Raw genomic sequence first — 11522 nt, forward strand, 5'->3', positions numbered from 1 at the left:
ACGTCTATATTATTGTCTCGATAATAAAAGATACACTTGCGAGAAACCTCTCGGAGCCCCCTTTATTAATTTTTTTAAATTTATTTATTAAGTATAAAATTTAAATTATATCGAGCAATAAAACTGGCAATAAAGTCACTTAAAAATTCACAATAATTAGTTACATTATATGCTGTACTTAAATTAATTTATAATTATTATTTAAATTAAAGTCACTAGCCACCATTCACTAACCATACAAAATAAAGTTGCATCCGAAACAGAAATTTGTGTTTTCACCTGAAATAATATTATTATAGCTATTCTGGAACTAAAGCCTAGTGACAAACAAGTAGATAGACAGCGTAACGTATTCGTAAACATTGGAAACCTAGGACAGAGTTCAAAATAATTATAAATGAAAAGAAACGCTCAAGTTGCGCATAAATACGCAATAGTGAATTACAATAATATTATGTACCCACTTATCCCCTAATTTTATGTTTATAGTTTATACATCAGCTGTGAATTTTGATCTGAGTTCTAGCCTCCTGATACTACTAGCATTAACTCTATGTTAGTGTGAATCTATTTAAGTAAGTGCCATAAAAATCAATACAAATTTACAAAGCAACAAATCCTACCGCTCCGTACGCTCCGATTCCAAACCGGTGGTCGGTGGACGCGCACCTTAACCTGATAAGTGGCATTAACTTTAACTTTATGTGAATCTCGCAGGTGAAGAAGTAGTTAAATGTCAGTGGACCGCGACAATCTGTGACAGACATTAGGCAAATGTCAAAAAGCAAATTGTTTCAAACTTCAAAGTAAAATTTTGTTGAAAATCCATGCAAAATATTCGTGTTTTATTGCAGATTATCAATCAAAATATTGTAATTCATATAAATTCATGTGCTTTTTACGAGCATCTTACTTTAACGCAACCAGTTAGGCGTTTGAAAATCGATTAGCCGGCTTTTATGTTATGTTTATTTCGAATCAATAGCTATGGCTTCTGGATCTAAGAATGACATCGGAGCCAGGCTGCTGAACATGCGTTTGGAAGATGAGGCGGCCGGGGACGAGCTCCCTCCGCAGAACATGTTGCCTTCGAACCAACAGTCTCGTCAGGGCAGCCATAACGAGGACGAAGTCAGGCATCACAACGAAAACATGCCTACATCCTCCGCCATCGAAAACCTGCAGTTAACGAACAACTCCGGAGGTCGCTTGCACAACTGGCAGGCCACGAAGACCACCGTCAAGGAGCGCCTGTCGTTTCTCTTCAACAATGAGATATTAGCAGATGTCCATTTTATTGTGGGTAGAGATGCTAATCAACAGGTGATACCTGCACATAAATTTGTCTTGTCTGTCGGCAGCGCGGTGTTCGACGCCATGTTTAATGGTGTTCTAGCTACTAAATCTGATGAAGTGGAGCTCCCGGACGTCGAGCCAGCGGCTTTCCTCCATTTATTAAAGTTCCTATATTCCGATGAGGTGCGCATCGGTCCGGAGAGTGTGATGACGACCCTGTATACTGCAAAGAAGTATGCGGTGGCAGCTCTGGAGGAGCACTGTGTAGACTTTCTCAAGAGCAACTTAGGTACTGATAATGCTTTTCTACTGTTAACACAAGCTCGGCTGTTCGATGAGCCCCAACTGGCTGCCCTGTGTCTGGAGATGATTGACAAGAACACCACTGATGCACTCAACGCCGAGGGATTTACCGACATTGATCAAGACACATTAAATGCAGTATTAGAGAGGTATTCTTTTTTTTACAACTAAACAAGTACAGAGTAAAGAGACCATTTTTTTTTTGTAAGAAAATAGTCAAGCAAAAAGAATGTAAAGGTTAATAAAACATTTGTAACAGTGAGATGAAAAAAACTATATATATATTTTGCACTAATGAAAGTGACCTAACTCAAAAATATCATAACTTCAGATTGGGCTTTAAACTGACCGTAAAATGCATACTTTGTATAAAAGATAAATCCATATATTTGTTAAAAATCAACCACTTGGGACAAAACATGGTAGAGATAAATTAAAAAGTACTCAAGATTGCAATTTTTATAAGACTTGTTTAAAATTTTTTGTCCGCACAACCACACACAAGCAATAATGTTAGCAAATTCGTGCAAAGCCTCTCACCACTATACAAGTTGAAAACCTCGACGCGCGTTTCGCCCCAACACCGGAGCATCCTCAGGATGTTGACTCTCATTTGAGGGACGTCTTTCATAGAGTCCACATCTTGAGGATGCTCCGGTTTTGGGGCGAAACGAGCGTCGAGGTTTTCAACCTGCATGGTGGTGAAGGGCCTTGCACGGTTTTGCCAACATTATTGCTTGTGTGGTGGTGGTGTCTGCAGGTTGTCTTGCATGCGAGTGTACGCATAGGCAGTGTGGGAGAGGAGGGAGGTGCTGTACGCATATCTATGCGTACACTCTTATTTTGCAGAATATTGCTAAAGATAACAATATACTAAATTTTAAGACTTGTTTATCCATTTCCCACTTGAAATAGCATTTTTTCACTTAGGTCACTATTTTGAAACTGCTTTATTTCAGTAATTTTATTATTTACTTCTAACTTTTCTAATGTATGTCTTCAATTAGTAGGTAGTTGTAGAAATTATAACTTATCCTTGACATTTACAGCAACTACACCATTTTAATATTTAATGTAGTTTCAATGTTATTTATTGTTGTTTAATACAATACTAGAATTTATTTTTTACTTATTGTCTGATTAAATATTATATTTGCAATTTTCAGAGACACCCTCCGCATCAGAGAAGCTAAAATCTTTGCAGCAGTCTTACGCTGGTCGGAAGCTGAGTGCATTCGTCGGCAGCTACCAGTCACGCCAACAAACCAGAGAACTGTGTTAGGCCGAGCGTTCCACGCAATTAGATTCCCTTTGATGTCCGTAGAAGAATTCGCCATGGGTCCTGCTCAGAGTGGTCTACTAGATGACAGAGAGATAGTCCAATTGTTCCTATATTTTACGGTTAACCCAAAGCCTAACGTCGGCTTCCTAGATACTCCTAGATGTTGTATGACGGGCAAGGAACTGACAGTGAACCGGTTCTCACAGACTGAATCTCGATGGGGTTACAGCGGGACGACAGATAGAATTAGATTTACTGTAGACCAAAGAATATTTGTTGTCGGTTTCGGCTTGTATGGATCCTACTTTGGACCGACGGAGTATGAGGTTCATTTGCAGGTAATTATAATAATAGTGTTGCTTTTCACAATTATTGTTTTATAGGTTTATGGACTGACCATCAAACCATTGGAGCATTTACGTCCATAGTGGTTTCTTGAAAAGTTAAAACATCATTCATTTTACTGGTGTTCAATGTTCATAGGGTGCAGCAGTTTTAATTCCAAATAATGATGACATGTGTCTGACTGTCTGACCAACTCAGTAAAACTTAAAATATCACAAAATATAAATAATATAACAAGCTTCATCTATATTTTGTTACCTTTTCGATCTAGAAAACAGTCCTAAAACTTCTTTCAAGAAGTTCGAATATTCATTAGAAATATTGCAAATTATAAAAACTAAAATAAAGGACCTTAAAAAAATCGTACAAATAAAATATCTTTGCATCTTTGTTAACCAAAAAAAAATTTCAGATAATCCATCTGGCCACCAAGAAGATATGCGGCTCCAACACCACGACATTCTGCTGCGACGGCACCGACGACACCTTCCGCGCCATGTTCAAGGAGCCAGTGGAGATACTGCCCAATACCAGCTACATCGCCAGTGCTAAACTTAAAGTAAATAACTTATTTTTATAAGGGTTAGGGATTATAGAGCGTTCATGGCCTAATGCCTATTCAATCCCGGGTGGAGGCATGTACCAATGAGACATTTTCATATCTCAAGTACATAATACCGACGCTCATATGGTGAATGAAAACGTCGTAAAGAAACCAGCACATAGTTGGTCCCAGACGTATTGACTAGTTATTTCATCTGGACTAGGCCGACTATGTTGCGAGGATGTCGTATGTGTTTGGGGAACCATACGGACATTTAAATCCTGCTGTATTTGAGGATTGGTTACTTCACTCTGAAAGTACTGTATAAATCATCCACAACGGATGCAGGGGCCTGGATTTTTTAGGGATTCTGCTGTTTAGCTTTGTTCGTCTCCCACTACGCCAAAGGCGTTTGTGCCTGTTTGTTGTGTTACATCTTCGTCGCACAGTGGACGGACTGATATTATGACAATATCTCTATATTCTGTCTTTCTCTATCTTACGCTATCTCTGTCCTACAGGGCACAAACTTATACTACGTCACACGCAGCACATCTCTATCTATATCACTCCATATACAGCCCAGACAAATTAGAGACAAAAAATAGTAACCCAAAAAAATCGCATAGAGCTGAAAATTGTAAAAATAAGTAAGGCCTTACTTATTTTTACCGCTTTCGAGAAAAACTTGAAAATCTTATTCACACAATTGACCTTGATTTTTCGTCGGGGTACTTTTGAGGTTTTCTTTATTATAGTATAATCATTAATATCTCTACTAATATTTTTGGTAGGATAAGAATGCTACGATCTGTATTCTAATCTGTATATCACTCTATCTCTGTCCCCCCAGGGCACGGACTCGTACTACGGGACGCGCGGTCTACGCCGCGTGCCCGTAGACTGCAACAACGGCGAACGCGTAGTGTTCCAGTTCTCGTACGCGGCGGGCAACAACAACGGTACTAGCGTCGAGGACGGCCAGATACCGGCCATCATCTTCTACATATAAGGTGCAGTTTCCCGTGATGTGTTCTTGTAGATAGGATCTTTTGTGTATGGATTTAGCGTGCGTATTGCGTGCATGGGGACAGCCAAATACCGGCCATGATCCATACTAATATTACTGCATGACTGGTGCGACATGTTCAATAATCGTAGACGAGATATTTGGCTATTATATTAGATGAAAAAAAAATATATTGAATGATCACTGAGTAAATGTAGCTTAAAGTTAAATAATTATTTACCCAACGCATGGACACCGCGCGCAAGGGTAGCGGCGCGGTGTTTCTTTGATGGGGCACGCCGCCGCGCCGGCCGCATAGTATGCCTACTTGCCTAGCCGCGTAATTTACTTAGTGTCCATGATTAATATATTTAAAGGGAAATTCGGACTAATTTTATTACATAATTATAATATAATGGTAATAGAGTATCTGTGTTTTACCTCTTCACGCGTAAACGACTGAAACGATTTTGCTGAAATTTGGTATGGTATCCCCATACAAAATTTCAGAACTTTGAGTCCAGGGAAAGGGCATAGAATACTTTTTATCCCTGAAAAATGTACGATTCCCGCGTGATATACGAATTTTGTCGCAACGAAGGTGAGGGCGTCATCTAGCTTTCTTTAATGGTGTATACGGACTATGTAATATGAAACATGCAAAACCTACAGGTGGTAGCACAAGCCCAGTAAATAATAAAGTGTTTCGGATTTGTGACGCCACTTAGCAGCACTGCCATTTTATGAGATAATGCAATGAGCAATTACTAAACTGATTATTGACTTACTAAGCAGTTTAGGTACCTCAAACGTTATATATAACAATGATTTTTAACTATGATATTGAATGTACTGTCACTTCTTGGTGGAAATTCATCTTCAATTAAATAATTATACACTTTCCTTGCACTTATTCCACTTTATTTTGACATATTTATTACAAAATTGTTAAATACACGACTGGTTTCGAAAAAATCATCATCAGGTGTGATTTTTAATTGTTTTTCAGTTTCAAAACATGATGGTGTCTACTCCCCCTCTCCCTATCAGGATAATCACCCGGCAGATAAATGTAAGTTGGTAGTTGGTACGTTTCGGACGTTAGGCTGGGTTTACAGGCAGCGGCGCGAACGCGTGCGGTGGCCGGCGTGGTTGGCGCACCGCGAGATGACAAGCAATTAACCCGAGCGCGCACTAGCGGCCAAGCCGCAGCGGCCAGGTCGCGGCGGCCATCAAGATAGATATCTTAGTATGAAACCGCCATAGACCACGCGCACCTGGCCGCACGCTGAAAAGCGGCCACACCATACTTTCGATGGCCGCCGCGGTCTGGCCGCTAGTGCGCGCCAGGGCTTAAGGGGGCGACTAACACTGAAGTGTCGATTTTATAATTCATTTTTATACTTGAAAATAAGCCCCGAATTGTTTCATTTTCTAAAATTAGATACTACATTATATTTCCGAGAATTTGATCTGAGCAAAAACACGATATCTTAAAATTTTCTCGATAGAAAAAAAATCACAAAGATGCATCTAATTTTCAAGAATTTTTCATTTATTGCCATAACCGTGCATTGAACTAAGTTAATATTTTAACACATTGTATAAAATTCTATCATTGAGAGATCGACCTAGCGGATTTTTAAAATGTTGTATATTTATCGAGTTATTGAGAAAAAACTAATTTGGCGATGAATCCGCGTCGTCTTTTTTCACCCGGCATATGAAAGACGGGCGTGAGTGTGAAGAGTGAAGGACGATGTTTGATTTTTTGGGTTAGTCGCGCTCTTAATGTATAGCGTGTCAAAAAAGAGTAGACGCCGAACACAAGTTTTAACTTACATAAAATATTGAAAAACTTTATTAAACCAGATATAAAATGTGCCAGAATGATAATATTTGATGTGTACAAACGTTGTGAGGCGGAAAAACCACCCTTCAATACTGTAGGCCTACTACGAAACCATTTTGAGACTCAAACAATCGGACGAGAATGCCGCGTCCTGCTCTAACAACGTCATTTCACGTTTGTTAGAGTAGGACGCGGCATTCTCGTCTGATTGTTTGAGTCTCAAAACTGTTTCGTGGTACAGCCCCTGATTACGATTACAAAATTTAGTTCAGCGTCCACTCTTTTCTGACAGACTGTATGTAAGAACAAGCGCGTGGCGCTGTTATGTGAGTAAACAGTTGTATAATATTGGTTGTGATCTCGCGGTGTACCCGCGCGTTCGGGCGGGCGAATATAAATCCAGCCTTATAAACATGGACAAAGGAAATGTATTATTGTAATTATTATTATTCACTTTTCATATTATATGCGGTACACTGACCTCCATTATACAAGTACGCTGGACTTATGATACCCAACTGTTTTTTGTGCCTATTTGAAGCGGAATCAGCGCCCCCATGCAGGGGAAGAGAACTAAATCTGACATAACTTGCAAATGGCCGCTTAATCGCTATTGGTTGTAGAAACTAGTATTAGTTCCAAGTACTCCCACTACTGCTATCAGCGCCAATATGGTGACTTTCAAACGTCATTTTTACGTCAGATTTAGTTCTCTTCCCCCGCATTGGGGGCGCTGTTTCCGCTTCAAATAGGAACAAAAAATAGTTGTCATTTCAAAAGGTATCATAAGTCCAGCGTACTTGTATAGGTAATGGAGGTCGGTGATGCGGTATCATTTTTTTTTCCTAAAAATTAATAACACCTGGTGGTAAAAAACATAACCTTAAAAAGTAGAAAGTGAACAACTTTATAACATAATATAATCTTTGTCTATGCTTATAAACGGCCAGAGTGCCAAAGGAAGTATTTAGGGAATGAAATACAAGAAAAAAAATTGTTTTAAAAGATTTTTTAAAATTATTTTTAGAATTATAAATTTAAAAAAAATTAAAATTGTGAATCATACGATGAATGTCCAATAGTCTAGTATTTTTAAATAAGCCGCTTCTAAATAACTTGAAAAGATGCTGTTCTTGTATTCTGTTCCCTATAGTCTATGGTCGGACGATTTAGGATGCATAATATTATGTATAGTCTGTGATAGTTTTATTGTCTTTAAAATATTGTTTTGGCAAACTTCTTAAATATCAAGTACTGTTCGACAAGGCTTTAATTAAATGTGTCAATGTCAGTCAATGTGCGCTGCTGGTAAAGGAGAACTGTCAAAAATGACGTTTTTGTATGATGGAAGCGTTAGTTCCTTTTCTCGCCACGTTCATAAACAGCCTTGTCGAACTCTAGTTTTATCCCTTCGTATTCAAAAACGAGCAATTACAAATCCGTGAATAAACAATTAACAAATCAGAAAAGCTTCATTTCTAAAAAAATACTATGTATTGGTTTTTGTCTAACACATAAAAAAACGTGTAACTTTTTTTATTAGTAAAATGGTAATTGTATTATAAAGTGTAAGATATGCACTTATTAGATATTACTTGTTTATGAATATCAAGGTAAAACATTTTAGTGGTGTTCTAAAAACTTTATATAACTAGGGGCTAACCTAATACGCTTCGATTCTATCATCTAAAATGTATTTTATAGCTTTTTCATAATGTTGGAATATCATCCAATGTGTGATGATTCTTAATATTTATGAAGTTTTCAAACATTCGTGTAACTTTTGGGTATGTTTAAATGTAGTGTTAAAATTAAACATATCCTTTTGCAGGTAATATTTCTCTGCTTTATATATGAACTGAATTTTTTTTTATTTTTAAGATCAAAACTGGATTGTTTTTATTCTTATTTGTTTTTAAATTATTGACCATTAACTTTTTTTAAATCTTATTTGGCTCAAATGTATTTTATTATTATACTGAATGATTTTGATGTTTTGTCAGCAAAAAATAATTTACAAAGACTGATTTAATGATTGGACAGAACAAAGTATGTGTTATTTAAACATGTTATAAAACTCCATTGTTATTAATTATTATAATCCATACACGTATAGTCTGTCAAAAAAGTGAAGAAATTAAAAAGTGGCAACATCCCTTTCAAATCAATCAAGAAAAAAGGGGTGACACTACGATGTTGCCACTTTTTAATTTTTTCACTTTTTTGACAGACTTATATATCATATTATAAGACAGTTGAGGTTGCAAATAAATCGATTTAAGGTTTCAATAACAATGTTATGATTTGTGAATCGAGAAATCGAGAAGGCTTTGCTACTTGGTTTTATAAGTAAAATAAGTAAATAATAAATATACAACATGTATTAGGAATTGAACATTTTTAACGAGCCAAATAAACCTAGTATTGTTTGTCTTAGCTACTTCAAGTGCACAAAAAACTATAAAACGTCGGAAATGGCGTGAAAGCAACTATAAAAAAAAACCACCGATATTTTTTTTAATTGGCAACATTCTTACAAGTTGGCCATTTAAAATCTCTGTTCCTGATTTAAATTCTTAATAATCTCTAGTCATCACTCTTCAGATCCTATTTAAAATTAATACGGTATTTAACAAAATGCCTCTAAAAACGGTTAACCCAACCCAACCCCAAGCGGCGACCGGCGGCCGCGTAACGATTGAATATCTATTGTGTCTCGATTTCCCAAGATCGAGGCACTTAGAGGCATAATAGGTATTGACATAATATTGTATTCATTAAATAATATGTGTTGTGAATCCTTAAAACCCTTGTATTATTTGTTCTTGTCCGTTTTATATGAACACAAGATATCTGGAAAAATTATTTTATACTTTTTTAAAGTCAATATTTTGTGGGTGGCACTGGCGTAGATTTTTTTTATTTCGATGCCACTAAAAAGGCCCATTCACGGTGTTGCCGGCCGGAAACACCGAGTGTGAACCATGCCGTGCAGTCCTGCCGTGAATGGGCCCTTTTAAAAACAATTATTTTTATTTTATTATTGCACAAATGTTTGCCATGGCCCATGACAGTAACTGTCATGGGCCATGGCAAACATAACTGTTATGCTATTGGCAGTGTAATTGTAGTTTAAGGTTGGGTTGCACCAGAGGCGTGGTTAAAGTTAAAGTTATGGTTATAGTTAAGGCTAATTTAACTTTAACCTTAACTTTGACAGAAGACGTTGCTGGTCCGACAAGGCTTTATAAGAACGTGGGCGGGGGCGCTGCTGGTAAAGGAGAACTGTCAAAAATGGCGTTTTTGTATGATGACAGCATTAGTTCCTTTTTTCGCCACGTGCATTTTAAGCCTTGTCGAGCTCTATGGTTATGGTTAAATATGGCGTCTTGATGGCGGTCATTTTTAACTTTAACCAAAGATTTGACATTTTGCATTGTAGTTAAAGTTATAGTTAAAGTAAGTAGGTGCAACCCACCTTAAAAAACATTTTTTTTTCTTGTGTTCATGTTCAGCAGACAACCGTGGTATGTTCTGTAGATAAATGAGAATGTATTAAGTATAACAAATTGTATTTTTAAATATTTTGTATAGATGAACGAATATTTAGGTGTCAATAAAATTAATATCATTTATGAACTTGTTTTATTCATAATAATCTTTTATTATTCGTAGATAATAATTTATAAGCTGGCAGTAGTAGTAAGAAATGATTTGAACAGAACAGGAAAATAAGATCTTAATCTATATATTAATACGTGAGCCGAAAACTTTGTATCCCTTTTGACAAAAAATGGGGAAACGTAGGTGAATGAAATTTTGCACAGTTATAGTTTACATGGTGAAGGAGTGCATCGAGCTAATATTATTTTGAAATTATGCTTTTATCATACATTTTAAACAAATAAAACATTACACACACTACAACACACTAGGAAAAATGACAGATTTTTGAGTGTTATATACGAATTATACTCTTTTATTTATGGCAAGTCTGTTGACAACAAAGTGATAAATTGAAAATGGATTATAGTTTTTTTATTGAATCTTAGATACTATTAGACAATGCTTACAAGGCCAGTCTGAGATCAGCTGAGTTCCAGAGATAGGCCTGGAGATACTGACGTAAAATTCTTGGTCATTTGTACCAGTATGGCGTTTTTAGAGGGGTATAATTACGTAAAGGCAAAAAGGAAAATTATGGTCATAGCGCTCGCACTGGTAGCCCAAACGCGTGGGCGTTAATCGAACGTGTCGGATAAATAACGAGTGTCGAACGATTTGTTCCACAAAAATGCTTGTATTTTCAGATAGTCGAAAAAAAATAAGTAGGCGAAAGCGTAATGCCATACTTGTCGGGTGCGGCTTACAGCCCGCCATACCGACGCGAATACGTTAATTTTAATAAAAAAATTGAACCATTTGTACCAGGCTAATTTTTGCATAGTTAATCATCGTTGAGTAGCCATTCACGAAAATCACCTTGCCATACTTTTCCGACAGCGCCCAATGGCCGCCATACCACTGCAAAGGTGTAATTTTTTTTCTTTTCGCCAAACGATTTGTACCAGTATGGCATTTAAATTTTTGGAAAGTATTTGACAAAATATGACCGCATATCCAGGCCTAAGACAAGAGTTGAAAAAAATATGATAAAGTCAATATTTTTTTACAAAATATAGGTAGTAGTCCTAATGTCGTTGAAACTTAGGTCGAATTTCGACCATTGGGCGATCTCTAGTTAACATTAAATTGACATGATCCGACCAAAGGACGTTGGTCTGTCAACTGCCTAGAAATCAATTTCCTCGATGGTACCAACAGACAGGGCCCCCGCTACCATATTATGTGCAATGTGCAATGCACACGGGCGCCATCCTCTAGGGGCGCC

The 11522-nt window shown here is 37.1% G+C and overlaps 1 protein-coding gene across 1 annotated transcript; it reads left to right on the top strand.

Annotated features, from left to right (window-relative positions):
• The first annotated feature begins 806 nt into the window (after positions 1-806).
• LOC121734305 (BTB/POZ domain-containing protein 2-like) lies at positions 807-6002 on the top strand. Its single transcript, XM_042124830.1, has 5 exons — positions 807-1748; positions 2766-3219; positions 3639-3785; positions 4624-4783; positions 5789-6002. The coding sequence occupies exons 1-4, from the start codon at positions 988-990 to the stop codon at positions 4780-4782; spliced, it is 1521 nt and encodes a 506-aa protein (XP_041980764.1). The 5' UTR covers positions 807-987; the 3' UTR covers position 4783; positions 5789-6002.
• Positions 6003-11522: the final 5520 nt, after the last annotated feature.

The sequence above is a fragment of the Aricia agestis genome, chromosome 15, assembly GCF_905147365.1.
Source record: "Aricia agestis chromosome 15, ilAriAges1.1, whole genome shotgun sequence".
Lineage (NCBI taxonomy): Eukaryota > Metazoa > Arthropoda > Insecta > Lepidoptera > Lycaenidae > Aricia > Aricia agestis.

Excerpts from the sequence above, each read along its gene's own strand:
- LOC121734305 (XM_042124830.1), top strand. The coding sequence starts at position 988 with ATGGCTTCTGGATCTAAGAATGACATCGGAGCCAGGCTGCTGAACATG. Across the intron at positions 3,220-3,638 it reads AGTATGAGGTTCATTTGCAG|ATAATCCATCTGGCCACCAA; the intron begins GTAATTATAATA and ends AAAAAATTTCAG. Across the intron at positions 3,786-4,623 it reads TCGCCAGTGCTAAACTTAAA|GGCACGGACTCGTACTACGG; the intron begins GTAAATAACTTA and ends CTGTCCCCCCAG.